The 19,979-nt window shown below is 48.2% G+C and overlaps 1 protein-coding gene across 10 annotated transcripts in view; it reads left to right on the top strand.

The window, feature by feature from the left end:
* The window catches only part of AKAP13 (A-kinase anchoring protein 13), a 217,491-nt gene extending 202,002 nt beyond the window's left edge, over positions 1-15,489 (top strand). For 5 of the 10 annotated variants that reach the window (XM_082768865.1, XM_082768870.1, XM_082768868.1 and 2 more), the window contains 11 exons: positions 671-852; positions 939-1,021; positions 1,385-1,564; positions 2,216-2,374; positions 3,555-3,623; positions 4,520-4,590; positions 5,117-5,161; positions 6,308-6,358; positions 6,753-7,202; positions 8,896-9,208; positions 10,044-15,489. In XM_082768865.1, coding sequence (XP_082624991.1) covers positions 671-852; positions 939-1,021; positions 1,385-1,564; positions 2,216-2,374; positions 3,555-3,623; positions 4,520-4,590; positions 5,117-5,161; positions 6,308-6,358; positions 6,753-7,202; positions 8,896-9,208; positions 10,044-10,093 — 1,653 coding nt within the window. In that variant the 3' untranslated portion in view covers positions 10,094-15,489. The remainder of the gene's footprint in view (positions 1-670; positions 853-938; positions 1,022-1,384; positions 1,565-2,215; positions 2,375-3,554; positions 3,624-4,519; positions 4,591-5,116; positions 5,162-6,307; positions 6,359-6,752; positions 7,203-8,895; positions 9,209-10,043) is intronic. The other 5 variants (XM_082768863.1, XM_082768869.1, XM_082768866.1 and 2 more) reach the window with 4 other exon arrangements.
* The last annotated feature ends 4,490 nt before the right edge of the window (positions 15,490-19,979 follow it).

Raw genomic sequence — 19,979 nt, 5'->3', positions numbered from 1 at the left:
GCCCTACATAGAGAGGGCTGATACCAAATCACTGGAGTGTAGCATCCTGTAAAATGCACAGAGGTGCTCACTCGTGGTGGTGACCCAGAAGCAAAGGGACATTTTAACCTAGGCAGGCTGATTACACAGAGACCAACCATAGCACACAATAAACATCCTTTTATGTACAGGTCTGGTCCATCACAGGAGTCAACTATGAGCTTCTAAGAACAGGAGGGGTTTTGTGGGGTTTGAAAATAAGGTGTTAGTCCGTCCTACAGAAAGACTGTGACGATAAGGTATGTGAAGCAGCTGCTAGCAAACTTCACTAAGTTTACAGAGCTGTGATATTAATGACAGAGTAGAGAGTGTGGGCAGGAGGAGATGAGATCAAAGGTCTGCTGGAGATAGAGCAAAATATGGTAGAGTTTGCAAAACCACAAATTCAATTTTAAATTACTTCCCTGTTGAAATAGAACAAGGCGAAATTGCTTTTTCTGGAGGACTAATGGAGGAAAACAAGCCTTTCCCTGTTGTGTGACCCCGTCAAAATGCTATATTTTTTAATTAGCCAGTAGCTTCAAATAATGTTTACAACCTGAGAGAGGCAGCTGTATTGGTAATGGGACCTTTTGAATGTTAGTTCATATCTAACTTTTTGCCCTCCTCACCCATTTCTTTCCATCTGAAGGACCAGAAATCCACTGTGATCTCTCTGAAGAAGCTGATCGTACGAGAAGTGGCTCACGAAGAGAAGGGTTTGTTCCTGATCAGTATGGGTGTAAAAGATCCTGAAATGGTGGAAGTGCATGCCAGCTCCAAAGAAGAGCGTAACGGGTGGAAAGAGATCATTCAAGACACAATAAACACCATGTAAGCTACCAGGCTGCTCTGGAAAGGCGGGTGATACAAGTAGTCATGTCCTGGTACTTATTGAGATGTGTCTCTCTCCCATCCAGGGATAAGGATGAAGATGAAGGAGTCCCTTGTGAGTCTGAGTTTGAAAAGAAAGTGTCAGACACGAGAGTCAGGGCACTGAAAGGTAGGAACCTGGAAACTGCCTGGGACAGAAGGGGAGAGCTTGAAAATCGTTCTGAAAAAAATTACATCAGTTGTCATGTCAGATTTTGTGACTCTTTTTCATATGCATGGTTGAGCTATGACTTCTTCGAGAACAATGAGGACCCTGAATCCAGCAAATATTTGCAATCCCTGTTTACACCTCACCTTGTTTGCATTAGAATTTTCTGAGCCTGATGGGTGCTGTGGCTGTGCAAGATAGAGCCAAGGCACAGTTGTGTCATCAGGTTCCACTAGATGGGGCCAATATCTCAGGAATCACTCTATTTCCTTGCTGAAGCTTTTATTTTCTGTCTTCATCTCTGTTTTCTGTTCACCCCCACAGAACAACTTCATCAGAAGGATAAGCAGATCCTCGTCCTGCTGGAGGAAAAGACCAAGATCTTCAGGGATATGGCAGACACCTCTGCTCAAGAGGACATGCCAGGCTCCAGACTGCTCTTCAGAGCCAACACTGAAGAGGCACCAAAAGGCGAGGCCATTATGAAAACTGCAATAAATGAAGGTGAGCGAGTCAGTGTGACATGTTAGTTACGCTAACCAATACATCTGCCTTCAGTGAATACATCGACAATACATCTCAAACACCATTTTTGCAAGGGAAACCTTCTTATTCCCAGTGAAAGAATAATAGCATAGATCAGGAGATATTGCTGCTTACGGTATTGTGTCAGGGACAGGTAATGAGGATCAGGAAAAGAAGCAGGTATTGGTGGCTGTTGAAAGAAGGCAGAAAAGAAGTCTTAGCACAGTGAACAACCCTGCATTGAATCTGAGCTGGGATCAGGGCAGCCCAGGATTTCATACTTGTGTGAAAAGCGGACCATACTGTATTTTGCTGTGCTTCAGGCTCAGCAAGGATTGAAGGGGACTCAGATTCCAGCAGGCATTTTCAGTACCTGCAAGGAACAAGCCAGTCTGTTGGCAAGGTTACATGAAAACTTGAGCAACTTTTCAGTGTGATTTTTGGAAAGGGTAAAAATTACTAAATGCTGTTGTCAGAGTGAGTTTTTGCAGGGGGGGCATGTACTGTTCATGTCATTGTCGTAGAAACATGAGTTCTTAGTATACAAAAGCATGTGAAGGTAGGGACAAAAATAGCTCAGAAGCCTGAGGTGGTCTTTAACAGAGATATTTCTGCTTTTTATCCTCTCAGTTGAACTGCTACAAGACCTGGTAAACAGGAGCTTGGGCTGTGCGCTCGGGCAGCAGGTCAGCACCACCATTGATCAAGAAGGAGTTGGCCCCATCTCTCTTCCTAGAAGGGCAGAAACTTTTGGAGGATTTGACAGTCATCAGATGAACGCCTCCAAGTGTGAGTAGTTACATGTGCCCACAGCACCATTTGTTAATGATATTTTATGTCAACAAGTCCTCTTGCTTCTGAAGGACTTCAGCAGCTGGTGAATTTGGATTTCCCTGCTCTTCTGCAATATCAATAGATAAATTAAATATTGGATTAAAAAAAAAGCATAGGTACAGGTAGAATGGTAGTTGTTGAGACCCCACAGCTATATGAGGATTAAACATCTGAACTCTTTGCTTCTCTTTCTCCATGTTTTTTTAAATCATTCTTCCTTCTGCATTTCTATGCCACATGAAAGCATTTTTCTTGATAGATTAGTTTCTTCATGATCTTCTTACTGAAGCGTCCGCAGCCCTGTTCTTCATTCTTCAGGTATCTTCCAGCAGGAGCCTCCTCATGCTGCTGCATTTGCAAATGGACGAGAATATTGCTGAATCCAGCACCTTCTCTCCTGGCTGTGTTCTTCATGCATTTGTGTTCCACATACAACTGCATGTGTTATTCCTGCAATTAAGTCTCTCCCAAGCTAATTAGTGAATATTTATTTCAGCTGCATAGTTGGCTGCTTCCCAATGCTCGCTTTCTTTGCCCTAGTCATCAGAAACTTCCCTGTCCTCAAATTCCTTTCTCTGTGGTCTCTCTCACACTCCCAATACAGCCAGTTTTGCTGTGCTAGTGTCTGTCTCAGCACTGGGATCGCTGGACCCCGTCTGACCTCCTGCATTAAAGGAGCAGTGTTAGCTCCAGACAGTCAGACATGAGAAGTATGTGGAGATTTTCCCAGCTATTGGAAAGCTACAAAGCTCTCAACGGGCCTTGTCATCATAATGACAAATACATTCACACTGAGGGCTGGAGAGGGTTGGTTAGGGCTGTGCCTCGCTCTGTCGCAGTGATGAATGGGACAACCTCAGGCTGTTTGCTGCCCAGCACTCCCCCTTGCACCCTGTTTTTGTTGTTTTTTGGTGTTTGTCATTGTTGTTTTTCTAGAAATAACCTCTGTTGAATGAGATTATAACTCAATAGTTATAGGTTCTTGGGAGATTTGGGGAAAAGAAAGCAGGGCGTGTTTGTTCAGCTGTGGGCCAGGAGGCATGAAACCTGGCTTTCATGTCCAGTTCTTCTGTTCACAACCTGTGCAACCTTGGGCAAGGCTTATAACCAGACTCCCCTTCGTTCTCCCCTCCAGCAAAGCAGAAGGGAGGTGTGTCCTCCTGCAGAGAGGTGGAAGGTCCCAGGACGTGGCGCAGGAGAGAAGGTCTGTTAGGAGGATGTGAGGGTCAGCCTTTCATAGCAAAGCCTGCCTGGAGGGTGGCGGGGGGAGAGGGCCCTTGCAATAGGTACTGTGTCCTTCATGCTGCTGCAAACACAGGTGTAAGTCAAGTCCTGTGTCATTAGAAGAGAAGCAAGCAGGGAATTTCCCCATGGACTGCATCTCGGCTGGCAGAGGGAAATGTGGTCTTGGCAAGAGCTGGCGGACCAAAGAGCTTTGTGACTTCTTCACATGCTGCGAGCAGAAAGAAAGTGTTCTTGGGCACAGAAGGTGGAGGGCTGCATCTTGCTTGGCTCAACAAGTCAGTTCAGTCCTGCTTGGGAACACTGATGTGAGCCATGCAGGGAGAAGCCAGAAAGAGAAGTCCAGTGTCCCTTTGAAGATAAAGGTTTCTGATAACCAAGGCTGTGGAAAAATTGTTAGCATAAAATTACACACCAGTATTGCACAGCAGTCTAACCCAGCTGTAAATTGCATTTGGACAGAGAGGCATTGAAACTGTATCTGCAATAATATACCCTGAGATTGTATTGTTATTTTTCTCCATCTGCTCTTATTCTGCCTCATAACTTCTCAGCTAATGTTCTTTTGGAGTAGAAAACAGTCTGGGGGCTAGACAGAGCACAAGCTAAAGGTGTGTCATCAGCACATTGTTTGAAACCAAAGTCAATCCTCCTCTGAATTCAGATCCCCTTTTTCTGGTGGAGCTGACAGGTTCTGTATATGGAGGGAGCAAATGCATTTAGTTAAAGTGTGAAGAGCTCTCTGGCCCCTGTTGTGAAACATCTCGGTTCCCTGTATTAAATTTCTCAGACACTAGCAAGTTCAGCTGTGGCCTAAAATGCTGAATAACCAGTTTCAATGCTGGCTCCTTCCTTTAGGTGGAGTGAAGGATGAAGGTGACGATGCTCAGGACCTTCGGAGAACAGAGTCGGACAGCATTTTAAAGAAGGTATCACTTGATTTATTTGTCTGCTACCACTCTGAGTTCAAGAGAGTGACAATTCAAGACTTGAAAAATGCCTGAATTTCTTGGCAACTAGATGTATCCTAATAAGTTAAAATAAAATTGTATGTATGGAGTCAAAAACGCTTCACTGTAGCTAAAATCCTGACTTGAAAACCATTTCAGATCTGTAGTATTCCTTTGTGGCAGAGGTTATCTACCATCTGTCTGCAGATCAGCTAAAGCATGTGTTTAATTATGCATCATTATTGAAATGACAAGGTCAGATATAACCTTGCACCTATTCTTGCTGTGGATTGATTCATCGTGTAACTCCAAAATGATACCTAATTAACATTTGATTTGATACAATTTTAACTTGCCTAAAAAACATATATGAATTGTCCCAGAATGAAACATGGAGGTGGGGAGTGGGGGGTGTTTAATGTGTCTTTCATTAGTTCAGCTTCAGAACACATTTGCTGTGATTTCTCATTTGTCCTCATATTAAGTCTGTGTGATCTTTTCATAGGGTGGAAATGCTAATCTGATGTTCATGCTGAAAAGGAATAACGAGGTAAGAATTGATTCAGTTGCTCATCTGCTTCCTTCATTTAAGTGACAAGTGAATTTGTCTCAATAGGTGATAATGCAGAAGAAAATACATTATTTAGCTGAAGCGTGTGTAGACGTTTAAATACATTAAGCAGAACCCACTGTGTCATTTATTTGTTTAACCTTGGATGTTCAGACAGGGAATTTGCTGATTGTCATCTGCTTGCCAGCAGGATGGTATGTGCTGATTATAGGCATCAAGGGTTAATTACCACTAGGATGCGCAGGACTGTATTTATTGTGCATCTGCAGACAGAGGCAGTTTAATTTTATGTTGCAGGTGCAGTGAATTGGGGCAATTAGATTTCTATTCTCCCTTTGATACACATTCATAACTCCCAATTAGCATTAAAGGCAGAATGAGAAGCTGTTCTCTTAGCACTGGCTAGCACACCACTATTGCAAACACCGCTGTGTTTTTTTCATCTTAAAAGTAATTGGTGGATATATGAGATTCAGAGAATATTTTAGCTGGCCTGAAAATACATTTTGGAATAGGGCATCACTCCAAGGTGGCTTGCTCTTGGCTCTGTGGTGATGCACAATGTGTTCATGTTTATCTGTGTGTCTGCTGCGTAGCACAGTTTCCTTGTCTATTGACAGGGGGGCTTGTACAGGTCAGCTGGGCTGGAAGAGGGCAAAAAGCACACATTCATTTTAAGATTTTTTCTTTGTCCGCTCCTGGAAGTTATTTCCTTGAAATTTAAAAGCAAAACTTCCAGGTTTCATCCCAGTTCCTCTGTTAATGCTGTGGGAAATGTTTCGCAGAGACAAGCCAGGAGATCCCATGAGGTCTGTGCAGTGTTTCTGCACGTTCCCTCCCCATAGCTGGGTTGTTCAGTGACTGTGTGCTGGGCTGATGGCTAGGCCAGTGAGGACTTTAATGCCAGGCTCCTCTGAGAGGTGCCCAAGGGGGTACATTTGTGGCCAGGATGTGTACCAGGGGAAGATACAGTTGCTGCAGGTGAAGAGTGAGAAAAGCAAGAGTGTAGAGGGATGGCTGTGTAGCTTGTCAGGCTCACCAGTGGGTCACAGTGGAAAAGGAGGGTGCTTTACTCATGCCCTGGCACCAAATGGGTCTAATAGCAACGCTTCTGTTTTCTTGCAGCAGGTTCTCCAAAGCATTACCAGCCTCCATAAGCTGCTCAGTGCTTTGCAGGTAGGCTGGCCGCTCATCCCGCTTCTGCATGCCATGTGCCCAAGCTGCGTCCCACCAGGCAGTAACAGCGACTTGCGCTTCACCCCCGTCTCTCCGTCCCCTTCTCCTTTCATATCCACGTGTGGCCAACTACCCTGCAGTCAGCTTGTGTTCAGCCTCCTGGCGCAGCAGCAGGAATTAGCTGCTGCCTGGCAAACCGGTGCTCCCCTGAATTTGGGAAGCTGCCGGGGGAGGTTTAGACCTTGACCAGCAAAGCTGCCACCGCAGCATCCTCCAGCAGCCCATTGGCAGTGCTGAGCAGTGGATGCGGTGGATGAAGACACGATTCAGCAGCGTCGTGAGCTTCTCAGTGTGGAAAGGGCACTGCAGTCATGTCTCCCTCCTTCCTTCCTAGGGTGTTGTCCTGCAGCAAGACACCTACATCGAGGACCAGAAGCTGGCCCTGAGCGAGAGGGCCCTAACCCGAAGCTTCTTCCGCCCGACCTCGCTGCTGGAGCAGGAGAAGCAGCGCAACCTGGAGAAGCAGCGCCAGGAGCTCGCCAACCTGAAGAAGCAGCAGGCGCAGCACCAGGAGGAGAGGCGGAGGAGAGAGAAGGAGTGGGAAGCACGGGAGAACCAGCTGACGGAGCAGGAGGCCCAGCTGGCCCAGCGGGAGGAGCAGGTCCAGAGAGGGCGGCAGGACCTCGAGCGGGAGCGGGAGGAGCTGCAGGTGAAGAAAGCCTCCTACCAGCTCGACCTGGAGAGGCTTCGTACGGCCCAGAAGCAGCTGGAGAGGGAGAAGGCGCAGCTCAAGAGAGACATGGAGCGATTACCTCAAATGTGGTTGGAGACAGACCACAACCAGGTAAATGCTGCCAACAGGCAGGCTCCTGGGGGAGCTGCGCTCTGCAGGGAGCTCCCTGCCGGCTGCCGGGCTGCCTGCCCTGCAGCAGCAATAGCCTGGCTCCAGCCCAGACCTGGATACGTGGGGCCTGATGTTTAAAACTGGCTCTTTCCTTGCACACGATGGGCAGGGCTGTGTTTTGCCAACATATTGCCGCCGAGCTCTGCCCATATCCCGATGCCTCTGGTTGGCAGACGGCTGCAGGGAGGTGACTGGCGCACGGGGAAGACGCACTGGGACATCCAAGGTGTAGCCTTTCACATTCGTCCCCCGTGGGTTTGGCTTTGTGCAGCGTTGAGGCAGGTGAGAGTTTGTTCTCAGAAACAGCCCACGCCTTGCTGCTCACCTGCACCCTGCGGCTGCCTCGGAAGCCACTCGCATGGCCCTGTGGAGGAGTGGTAACTGCACGGCAAGGCCTTGTTGTTTGCAGTTCCTGTGCTTATGTCAGTCCAAAAGTGTCCCAGGTATCTAGCAGAGAGATGGACATTGTCCCTGTCCTAAAAAGACCAGGCATTTGCAGTCTGGACATGACCCAGCAAGCAAAGGTCACTTGCTCTGGTGCCGAGAGGCTTCTGGTATCTGACTGCCCAGCACGAAAAAGAAAAGCTCAGGCACGAATCCTCTTCTGTACTGTGCATTTTTTAGCACGAGGTTTGCTCTTTATTATCATGCAGCAATCTGACAGAGGAAAGCGCACATCAGTTTGCAAAACACAGGCTGCATTTGAACCTTGAGCCTGCTGTTGATCGTTTGTTTGTTTATAACTCACTAATTTTGAATGCAATTTGCTTAGAGCTGTAACGAAATTAGTTTGTAAACGCTGGATTGCGGAATGGAAATGATTTTGGGTGCCTGAATGGACTAATTGCGGAGCTCAGCAGTGAGCTCTGAAAAGCAAATCACCGGGGGAGTGCCTGCTCCCTCCCACCCCACCCAGATCAGGCCAGAAGCTCCCCGAGCATGCGGCGAGGCTGCCGCAGCATCAGGCATACGGAGGCGTGCTGGGGGCACTGATGCGATGGGAAAGGCCGAGAGGTAAAATAACTGAGGCCTGGCAGATCAAGGGAAGGAAGCACCTTCTCGAGGCGGGCACCTCGCTGACAGTTCAGAGCTATTAATAGAGGGTTTGGTGAGGCTTTGTGGAGCTGCTGTTTTTGATCTTCCCTTTGAATGCGAGGGCTCAATTATACCCTGAGACAGGCGTTGGAAAAAAGTCAGGAAAATGTTTTGCTTTCATCTTTTGCTTGGGAAGGCTTCCTTCGCCACATGCCTCGCCGGTGCTGCACGCTGGCGTTCCCTGCCCGGAGAGGCACGCTCCCCCTTGGCCTCCTGCCACCGTCTGTGTGCGCGAACAACGCCGGGTGAGTCTTGGGGAGATCTTAGAGAATGTTTGCCCTTGGCTTGTTGACACATAGCATAGTACATGTAGGAGCAAAAGATACTGGAGCGTTACTCTCTGTATGCATCATTTCTTTGTCTTGAGCAGAAAGGGCTTCTTCTCTGATAGCTTTGCCAGGATGGGCTTTGCTTTTTAGGTGGTGAATGGGCTGGATGTTCACAAGACCAAGCTGTGTTTTCAGAAATACCTCTCCTATCTGGACTCTCCACTAGCGTCTTTCCTACCCCAGTGAAATTCATCTCTTTTCTTTTCTAGGTGTCAAATACACATGAGAAACTTGCAAGAGTCTCCTCCCAGTCCAGCATTGAAGACTTCTCCAAGCAAAAGAGCCCTTCCGTTCCTAAACAGGGGCACTTTGATGCAGAACTGTCTGTCTCCCCCAAAAGGAACAGTCTTTCAAGGACACACAAAGAGAAAAGCACTTTCCATTTGCTTAGCACAACAAACCAGACTAACAAGGCAGCTGAGGAACAGCCCCAGATGCCTACCCGGCTCTTCAGTTTATCCAAACCAAAGGAGAAAAAGGAAAAGAAGAAAAAGGGCAGAGGACATCGCTCCCAACAATCCGGTGAGTGCCAGGAGGTCACAGATGTGTTTTCAGGGTCACTGAGGGGGCATTTCCCTCCTGCCAGAGAACTTCTGGAAGCCATCTCACCTTAGTGGAGATGGTAACAGTGAGGGATGGAGAAGATCAGATGTGATGAGTCAATTCTCAGCTTAAAGCGATCTTCTCTATGGGCTTTTCTGCCTGCTCTGCAGCCCCTGGGGTTGTTAGAGGGACATGCTTGGCTCCCTTTTCCTTCCCTTCCCTGCCCTGTTCTGAGCAGCTTCCACAAACTGGATTTTCCCTGTACTTTTCAGCTTGCTCTGCTTCAAGGAGGAGAATGTCCTGTTTCAGTGCATGTGCTTTCAGAAGCTGCTGCTGGGATGGTCTTGGCTGTTGCAGCCCCTCCAGCATTGCTGACAGTTCTAGCTCTCTTATAGTTTGTAAGCAATACCCACAAACATTCTCGTGGGCTCTCCCTTCCCCTGAGCTGGTCTACCATGTCTCTTGAGCTGAAAACACAAAGTTGTTTGTTTGTTTGTTTGTTTTTTCCCCTGGAAGTCCCCTTAGGACTCAGTTCTGCACCCGAAACCTCTTGCCCACATGCAGCTTGATCTCACACTCTCAGATGGCCAGCTGATCCATGTTAACTCACACAAGTTTTCCAACTTGTGCCTGGGAACATTTAACAATTCCAGGCTCTAATTTCATGATAGTTCCTTGGGAACTGGACATCTTCCAAGGTCCCTAGTGGATTGGGCAGAGAGCAGGGCTTCCCCATGTCTGGAGTCCTGCTCTGCCTGCCATACTGCTGTATTCCCTTAGTGAATCCCACCTGTTTGTTTTTTTTTCCCCACAGATTCTCACTCATCAGAAGCACCTCCAGAGGGCGAGGAGATCTTCTGCTGAGCGTGGATGGCACCATTGGTCACTCTCAGCTTTGGTACAGTGGACATCTCCCTGCCTACTCCACAGCACGCTGCTCGTGCCTGCATCCAACAAGCATCTGGAGGTTTTAAATAAAACAGGTTATGAAAGTTTTTATGTGGTAGGAAGGGGCCTCTCTCCTCAGTTTTGCATGAACTCACGTTGCAGAGGCCGACCGCATGGCAAGTGGTACCATCTCCCTGTGCAAACCTCGCTTCCGATGGATTGGGCTGGATGGTTTCTGTCTGTTCACACTGCTGAAGGATGGGAGAACATAGCCTTAAGGGGTCTGTGCCTTCAAATTCCCCTTTTCTGGGGAAAGTAACCAAAACCAAGCATTTAGCAAAAGATTGGGACTTCACAAATGGTGCGTACACACTGGCATATCTAGAGATACTGTACATATCCATCTCTGGATCTGTGTATCCACTGGGATGTGCTCACAGTCTGTTCAGCCAAGCTTAGCTCGGCCCATGGGGACAGACAATGACTTTCAGGGAGCGTGCAGATATTAAATATCTCGCCCTTACTGCTCCAGCTGTAACACCATGGGCTCGCACGCCCCTCTTGTGCTCATGGAACAGACTGTGGGGTTTCGGAAAGGTACCGCACACCAGGGAGCAGTTACAGCGTGCAAAATGAAAATTCAAGAAACAAATAAAATTGGAGGTTTTTCCAAAAGCTTTCTGTGGGGCAGAGGAGTTACATGTCACACTGTTTCCAGAATCAAGCAGAACCTCTTTGGGTGTATTTAAAACAAGGCAGAAAAGAGAAATTTGGGAGGCTTGTAAGGCAACCCCGGGAAGCCAGAGCAGATGGTGGTCAAGTGGGAACAACTCTAAGCAACTTTTTTTAAGCAGTCTCTTTGAGCTACGGCTCACTGTTTCCCATCTTCTATGTAAAGATGTATTTGTTTTGCTGGGATATATTTCTCCAGTTGCATTTGACATCCCTTCATTACAAGCCTGATGACTGGAGAGATGGCTGGAAGTCTGCTTTTAGGGACCTTTGTTCTGTTGTTTGTATTTTTCTTCCCCTGCTCTTTACATTACCACGAGGCTTATGTTTCTCTGGATTTTGTCAGCTTCTCCAGTTTGTTTCTAAGGCAGAACAATAACAATTTCGGAGCACTTCAGTGAGATGTCACAGGTCAGGGGGCTGAGTGCTGTGAGCAGAGTGAGCTCCGAAGAGGCAGCTCTTAGTTCCTATGCCTGTACAATGCCATGCACTTATTAACTATTTCTGGGGAGAAAAATGTATTCTTGTGAACAAAAACATTGTGTGAAGGGTCCAAAGGCCCAGAGTGCCTTTGCCAGGTCCGTTTCCGTTGCTGTGTGGTCTGTGGTGGACGAGTCCATGTCTATGTCACCATCAGCAGAAGGGGAAGGTTCAAGGATGGCTCTCGGTGCCGACTGCGAGATGTTTATACAGCTGAGGAGTACAGGGATGTATCCAGCGGGGGAAGAGAAATGCAGCAAGCCAATTTATTTTTTTTTCTTTCCCAAATTATTGTTCTTTCAAACCCTCTCAGGGGAATTGGCCTGGTGGATTTGTAAATGGTTATTAGACTTTATCAACTTCAAAATAATCCAAGGGTTTGCTCAGAGTTCGAAGCTGTCAAGTGCATCTCCTTTCCTACTAGTTTTTCTTTAAAGAAAAAGAATAATTCTTTAGTTGCACTATTGTTTGATTTCAATTTGCTCTTTAGCTTCTCACAAGCTAGTAACACGCAGCAATTTTCAGAGTTCAGTGCTAATGAGTATCAGCAGTGTTGATGGTGAGGTGGATGCTTAGACTGGTCTGTCTTGGTCAGTGCAGGAATCCCAAGCCGCCTGCTTGCTTTTGAAGCTCTCTAAACTATTAAGATGAAAAAGACAAGAAAGAAAGAAAAAAAAAAGGAAGAAAGGAAAAAGGGTTGAGATTTATTGATTTATTTTTGTTTTGCTTTTTTAATGTTATTTGGTGCTTGTTCTTACTTGCAAGCAGGGCTTGCAAAAATATTTATCTTTCTGTTTATTTGAAAGAGTTCTTTTTTTAAAAAGAAGTTTACTTGGTTTTATTTTTTTTTATTTTTTTTATTTTGCTTTTGTTTGGGGAGAGCAGTCTTGTTTTTTTCTTCCCTTTTTTGTTTCGTTTGGTTGGTGGGTTGTTTTTTTTGTTTGTTTTATTATTATTTTTATTTTCTTACCAAGAGATTGGTAAACCCCATATCTCCCTGGTTCCTATAAAAACGGTTTGGGCAGCGCTGCTTAGCAGTCTATGCCATGTCCAGAGTTACACAATTTCAACTGAGAGCTTTCTTTAAGGCAGAACATCTTCGGGCCAGAAAAGTCTGGAAAGAGAAGCGGTGACTTCAGACAGGACTCCTCCTATCAGTTAGTTTCCTTGTCTAAATATTTTCCTTAGGTTTGCTTCTCGGAGGCAAAGGGAGAGCAAAGCACAGCCTCCTGCAGTGATGTGAGGCTCCGGTCAATGTCCAGGCAGATTCAGGCAGCTCTTCTTGACCAGGAAGGAGGCATGTGCTGGTCTTGTGGTGGTTTCTTCTCTACAAAAAGAGCACCTGTGTAACCAGATGACTTCTGTCCCGCTATTTGTACCTCTGTGCAAATGCATGTGCCAAGCTGAAATTTTTGGAAACCAACCCAGTGCATGGCTCATCCTCTGTTGTATAAACAGAGATCAGGTCCCTGGTATTTCTGAACATTCCTTGGCATCTGTTATAGCCTTTGCCACTAGGAGCTTTTCTTTTCTTCCCACTGTCCTTTCCCCAGCACATCCTCAAGTCACAGTGCAGGGAAACATCCCTGGGCTCTGAGAAGAGCATGAAAAGGGACACGTGGGGCCAAGTCTCTGCCTGCTCTGACCATCTCTTCTGACCTGTGCAAACCAAAACGAGCATCCAGTGCCCTGAGTGAAAATAATATTTGCTACATGATCTCCTAAGGTCCCCATGGTTCCTTGTCTTAGAAACCACAGGCTTGAATCAGGGCATACTGATGAAAAATATTGCATATCAAAGCTGCTTGTGTCTTAAATTCTGGTGGGCAGACCTTTGTCCCTCGAGGATGTACATCGCTGCATGATTCACTGGTTTTGGAATGAAGCCTTCACTCCCACGCTGCTTCCTCCTTCTTTCACCTTTAGGAGGTGAGGGCTTGTTTTTATCTCCTTAGCCTTCTCTTTCTTCCCTCTCAGGTTTTCTTTGGAAAGGCTTGGCATCAGTTTCCCAAGTCAGATTCCCACTCTGATCCCTGCAGGTTGCCTAAGGTTGTCTGCTACACCACGGTCCCAGTTTTGCAACACCAAAGCCTTTCCTTTTCCTGGCCTTACAACTGCTTTTGCTTCGGTTCCACACTTGGCATCCATCCTGCAGTCATTGAAAGTGTGTAATTTCCTCAGCCCGGCCTCGTGTCTCGTTCCCAGAGCTGGTCCCTTGATCCCACTCAGAGAACCCAAACCCTGTAATTCCTCACGGGTTTCCCGGGACAAGAACAGGTTCCAGGACATCTCAGATGAAGTACAAAAGTGGTCAGTATGAGCTGGGGGTGCCAGGGGACCCCAGCGGTTAGGGAGCAGCTGCAGCAAAGGGTGTGAGCCTCAGTGCAGCTGGATGGGGTTGGTCTTAGCTTCCTTTAAGCGAGGTGATCATCTCAGCATGTAACTTTACGTCAGTGTGATGCCTTAAAGCACTTTAAATGGAACTGGTCAAGTCACTTTTCATTTTGGTTACGTGGAGACAATCAGCTGTGTAATTGCCCCCGCTCCGCATCCCCTGAGAAGTCCGAGCTGCAGGTAGGCAAGTTCCTGGGCTGGCTTGGCGTTACCCTGGCAGGGGAGGAAATGCAGAGCATTTTGTATTAGTTTTAGAACAAAGTGGGCACGAACACGACTCCAGTCCCACTGCAGGCAGGATGAGCCCTTTCCCCATTGGGAGAACCCAGCAGTGAATTACTCACGAAGCCCCCCAGATCCTCCCACCTCCCACCAGGGCATTTAGGAGAGCAGGCAGGGGCAGGACCAGAGCAATTGGCTTCTGGTGGCCCAGGTAGCCCCCTGGGAGAGCCCACCCCACCACCACCACCTTCCTTCTCTTCACTCCTGGAGTTTGCCCACTGCTGAAAGCACAGCGATGCCATTAGCTGGAGCGGATTCGTACAAAGGCGAGAGCACCCGTACAGCCCAATCCTCCTTGCGCCTTCCTTGCTGCATCAGGGTATCTCAGAGCTGTTGCTCAAACACCCAAATCCAGTCCTTCCAAATGTCACCAGGTCAGAAGAGGTTCATCAGGTGCCAAATGCCAAGGAAGCGATCGATGTAGGCTGTCTGTAGCACGGACCAAGGGAGGACTGGGCGGGGGGCACAAGAGAGGGTATCTGCTTAAATCCCACAAAACATTCCTTGTTAACCAGAACTCTGGAAATTTTTCTGCCTGCTGGCCAGGTTTGGGAATTTAACATAATTTAAGGCACCCTTTAAAATAATATTAAAAAAGAAAACTTCCCGTACTGCTCCTGACTCTTGCTTCATTTGTCAGAAGGGGCAGCAATCAGCCACGATCCATTCTTGATCTGTTGACGCAGCTAAGTTTTAAAGGTAGGCAAGCTGAACTGGCCAAATCTCATACACCTCTTGCTCTCAAGTCATGGGAAGCATAACGCTGGCTCCCTTCCCACCTGCATTTTGAGGGCTCGGTGCCCTTTCTTTCCACGTGCATTTCACTGACACTGATGCTTTGCCCAAATATATTCCGCTTCCATCGCTTGGGGGGAGGGGGGGACAGGATGACATCCACTGCTTTGCATACAGCTATGAGCTTTGTATGTATTTAAGCTGTCTATAGGTATCGATCATTTCCATGCTCTAAAGTATTTTACTATTTTCTTTATTGATAGTAAACACTGACTCAGAAAACTCTTTATGTCCAGTTCAGTTCGCCTATGGTTAAAGTTTAGCCTGGTGTTTATTTTGTACTAATACGGAATGCACTTGAGTAATTCCCAGTGAGGAGGTGTATTATAATAACCTGATATACCTCTGCCTTTGGTTTGTTTCTTAAAAAAAAAAAAAAAGAAAGAAAACAACAAATAAACAATGCTTTGCATTTTCATGTTGAACCCATAAAAAAAAGTTGGAAAAAAAAAGTTGAAAAAAAAAAAAGATTTTTTTAAAAAGAGGGTAAAACCTAATTGCTGTATGTTAATTTGTAATTATGTAAAAAGTGAGCAGGTTATTGACTGTAAAATTCTTCAGTTTTTCTGTAACTTGCCAGAAACCATTAGGGTTTGTAACAAGCTTTTATTTATCTTCCTTTTTAGTTATCAGCATCAACCTCTTGTAAAGTCATTTTTCCTCTAAATAAATTTGATTTTAAGTCCGAATTTTCTGCCCGATTTATTTCCACACCTTTGGTATTTCTGCTGTTGACTTTGTTGCATCGAGGTGAGGGAATAGATGTCACCCTGCCTGCAATCAAATGTTTGTGTTGCTTTTATCACCGGGGTTCCAGCCGGCACCCGTTGCACTCTTTAACTTTCTTTCCTTCTCTTGGAAGATTTACATTTCGCTGAAGGGCGTGTGGCGGTGATGACATTCAGCTCCTGGTTTTCTCCCCCACAGAGGGCTTTTCATCCTTTTTACAAGAGGAGGAAGTGGAACAGCCATTATCTCAGCCACTTCAGCTCCAAAGCAGGCTCCTCGCACCGAGATAAATGGCAGTCTGGTGGCTGCCCACGCTATCTGACGGCTCGCAGTTCCTGTGACCCCCTGAAATTGCTACGTGTCCTAGCCGAAACCTGGACAGCTCAGGTTCCAGGAGCTATTATCTCATCCGGCTGAGAACTGGAGATGCTCCATCTCACCGAGGGGGTGGAGGCGGGGAGAGGAGGAGGGACTGATGCGTTGTGCTTCAGATATTTCCCCTTCCCCTGGCGGAGGAGGCCCAGCAGCAATGCTGCAGCAGGAAAGGGGGTGCTTGAGGAGATCAGACACACAGAGCAAAGCCTTCAGGGCTTTGGTATGAGCTCTCTGGGTGGTGCTGGGCTGTTTCTTACCAGGAGCTAGCAAACCCCAGAACTCACCCAGCACTCTCGCGGTGCCCCATTTCCCAGCAGTGTGCAGCACATATTTTTCCCTCCACCTCCCATCAGTGTCACGTACCGATTTTAAAACCTGCACCGTGTCAGTGACCCCGAGCGTGCCCGCTGTCACGAAGCACCCGCTGGGGACAGGCAGCTCCCTGGGCGTGGGGCGGGAGATGAAAGGGCTCCTGTATCTGCGTGGCTGTTCACCGGTCCGCATTTTATTTGCGTTCCCATTCATCCCCACTCACCCATTTACCAAAGCAAATAAAAGCTTTCACCACAATGACAGGGTTTAAAGAGAGCTTTCTCCTGTGGGTCCCCTCTGTTCTACACATGGGGTGCCCCCAGAAGCTACCTCTGGGGAGCATGGGGTGCTGTGGGGGCACAGGCTCTTCCCAGGGAAGGCGTTAGCCCAAGCCCTGGGGTAAATGCAGCAGCGCTGATGTACCAGGCTGCTGCGGTACCACAGGCATCGCTCACAGGAGGAGGCAAACTGCCTCTGCAGAGCAGGGGATGGAGGCTCCCACCTCTCCTGGCCACCTGAGTGTGGCAATTTCATTCCCTGTCCACAATTTCACTCTCTGTCCATGCTCTGAGCCATTACAGTATGGCCAAGGTGATGGGACTGATGTTTTCCCCAAGCCACATGGGTCACCTGTTTCAGCTGATCCCAAAGCAGCAGTGATGTGTGTCTGAGCATCGCAGTTCCCATGGGCTTGCCCAGCCCCACAGTGCTCAAGGGTAGAGCAAAAGCCCACCAGACCCCTGCGTGGCCACGTCATGGGTCATCTGGACACAGCTGCATTTCCACTGGTGCTTCCCCCTGGAAGGGCTCCTTACACTTTGGTAGGGCTTCAAAAGGTGCTTTGATAGCCACGGGACAGAAATATGGCTTACTGCTACCTCTTTGTTTTGCATTTTCCACCTTTTTCCCCTTTGCTGCCCTTGCTGAGTTCAGTCCTGGTACTGGCTCCACGGTGAGAATGGGAGGACACAGGTGTGAGCTGGGCTGGGGCTTGCAGACAGGCTTGTCATTCACGGAGGCTTTATTAAGAGAAGGAAAGGCAAAGTCCTAATTAGTTCAGGGAGTGAACTGCCTTGTGATCAGCTGCAAGGTGAATGGTGAAGGGATGAGCTGGCTTTTCCATTGAAGGCACCTGGGTTTATGAATTAGTTAGAGGGAGGTTAAACACTGCAACGTGTTGATTTGTTTAGGGCTGGAACAAGTTTAAATTAAGAGGAGGATAATATTTGACACTAGCTACTGATACAAGAGATGTCACCTTGACCTTTTTAATGTTTAATCTACACAGGCAAGGTTAAATAACGCAGCACAGGTGCAATACAGCTGCTGAGAGCTGAGCACGGATGAAGCCTTGCTGACCACGGGTGCCAGTGCCCATCCCTGTGCTGGATGTGATTGTGTAATGAACACAGGAGTATGTGGATTAAAAGGAGCATAAATAAATGTGATTCTGTCAGATCATTTTCTTATTTCTGCCATGGCAGGGGCTTTGATTTTTGCAGCAGGGAAGGGCCCCTTGCCTGGTTCTGTCTCACCCATCTCCTCGCCATGATGTTCCCATGCTGGACTGGGAACCTTCTTCCTGCACTCTGGGGCTCCTGTTTGGGTCAATAACTTGCTCATTGACGCTATAGAGAAGCAGCAACCATCGTTTTTGGTTAGAGGCCATCCCCACGGTCCCCAGCAGGGCTGATGCCAGGCTTCCTGCTCCCCAGCGGGGCCGAGCTGAGCCACAGGAGGGTCTCCGTTTAAATCCCTTTGCACTCCCATGGCCATGCCTAGCACAGATGTATTCCGGCCAGCACTTCCCAATCCCCCGACCTCCCGCTGCAGCCTGGCGTCTCCCAGGGCTCAGCATCTCCAGATGCTCTTTGTTCCCCCCTTGTCCTTTCACCAAAGAGCTGATTCCCACCAGCTGCATCTTTCCAGCCAAACTGGCAAAAGTAATTAGGCAGGAGTGTAATTAGAGCCGAGCAGGAGCAGTGAGTCATTAGCAGAGCCCTGTGGGAAACCTCAAGGAGCCCAGGAGGGCACCGGCCCCATGGGGAGCAGTGGACGGGGCCAGCTTGGGAAGCGTCCCCCTGTCTGTCTATGTCTGTGATGCCCACAGATGGTGACCCAGAAGAGGGCAATTGGGGCAGGTGCTGTGTGGGGACTGGATGTCAGCACATCGCTGTGGCTTCCTAAACCATGCTCAGGACAAAAAAGTGCCATCAGTTTTCTAAAGAGCACAAACTGTGCTGTGCCCACATGGCCCCGGAGCGCTTCCCAAAACAGCCAGCACTTCAAAACCACACAGGATGTGATCTCTGAGCTCCCCAGGGGATGTCAGGAGTGTAAGGACGTCAGATAGCCAGGGTATGTCCTCTTCGACCTTCACCCCATCAGCATTGGAAGAGGGGGCCGCAGGCGTACAGAGGGGTCCTTGTGTGGGACGCAGCCATCAGAGGTGCAGCGAGCACCGGGGAGAGGGAAGTGAGATGTCCGGGCACTGACAGCGTGAAAGCTGGGCTTTCTTCCACGTAATTGGATTTGTTATTCAGCTGAGAAACGCTGAATGGCTTGGGTGGGCTCTGAGCTCCCCATTTCAGCGAGGAAGTCAGCGAGGAACGATAAAGTAGGTCACACTGCTGCGAGCAGCACTGATGGCTCTGCGCAACTCTCGATGACATTAAATAAGGAGGTGGTGAAACAGAAAGAAAAGGGAGATTGTAAGGGAGGAAGAAAAAAATGAGCTCAGCCTCCGTTATTCCCTCACACCAGGAGTCCCGCTGCAGGTCTCATGCTCTGCACCAGAGCGAGAGGGATTCGGCACAGCTGAAAATCCCCGTTTGGTTGTGGGGAGCTTGTGGCCATGGTTCCTCCTGCCCTTGGAAACATCTGCATTTCCTGGGATGGCCAGAGCCAGCCTCTGTATGGATGCGGGGCCATCTCAGACACCGGACGTATTAAATCACCAGCTACTCTGCTTTTAATTGACTCCAGTGAAAAAGGGTGAATGAGCTCGGCTGAGAATTCCCCGCAGGGCTTCGTTGCACAATGGTATTATTTCAAGGGCAGCTGGGGTCAAGCTGGGAAAATGCATATTTAAAACCCAACAAGGCTCTTTCAGTTTCATTTAAATACAGGAGAGGAGCCTCGGCCTCTGGAGAGGCCCAGCGTGGGGACAAAGGTCCGAGACGTGGGTCAGGGGCCTGGGAGGGGTCCGGACCCATGAGCTGCCTGAGCAGCTCCCAGCCTTTCCCTCAGCTCTCCTCATAAGTGCTTCGGGAGCCAAGTCCCAGCTCCAGACTGGGGAAGAGTGGGGCTGAAAGGATGCTGAGCAAGGGCAGGGTCCTGTCTGAGCTCCCGACGCTCAGCAGTGAGGGCTGTCCATACCATGGTGCCTGGGAGCTCACAGCTCCACAAAGCCACCCTACAAGGCTTTCCCCCATGCACTCCGAAACCAAGCTGACCTTGACATGTTGAGAAGCCAAAAAACCTCTCAAAAATTAAAAAAAAAATATAAAAAATCTACATTTCTTCCCCTGTCCCCCCCCCCCACCCCCCCCATTAAAATCCTGACCGGAGCTGGCCGCAGCTCTGCTCTGCTCCCTCCATCTCCCACTCCCCTCACTCTGTAGCTGCTAACTGAGGAAGCTTTGTATTTTGCATCACATTTAATTCCTTAGCAACAGGTTGCTGCTGTCACAGCAGCTGGTGATTGCTTTTGAATTGTCTTTCGGGCAGGCTCCAGAATAAACACAAAAGTGCACGCCTTTGC

This window comes from Aythya marila (genome assembly GCF_965140915.1).
Source record: "Aythya marila genome assembly, chromosome: 11".
In the NCBI taxonomy this organism is placed as follows: domain Eukaryota; kingdom Metazoa; phylum Chordata; class Aves; order Anseriformes; family Anatidae; genus Aythya; species Aythya marila.
The sequence above is the reverse complement of the archived record's forward strand: the minus strand, read 5'-3'. Positions and strand labels throughout refer to the sequence as shown.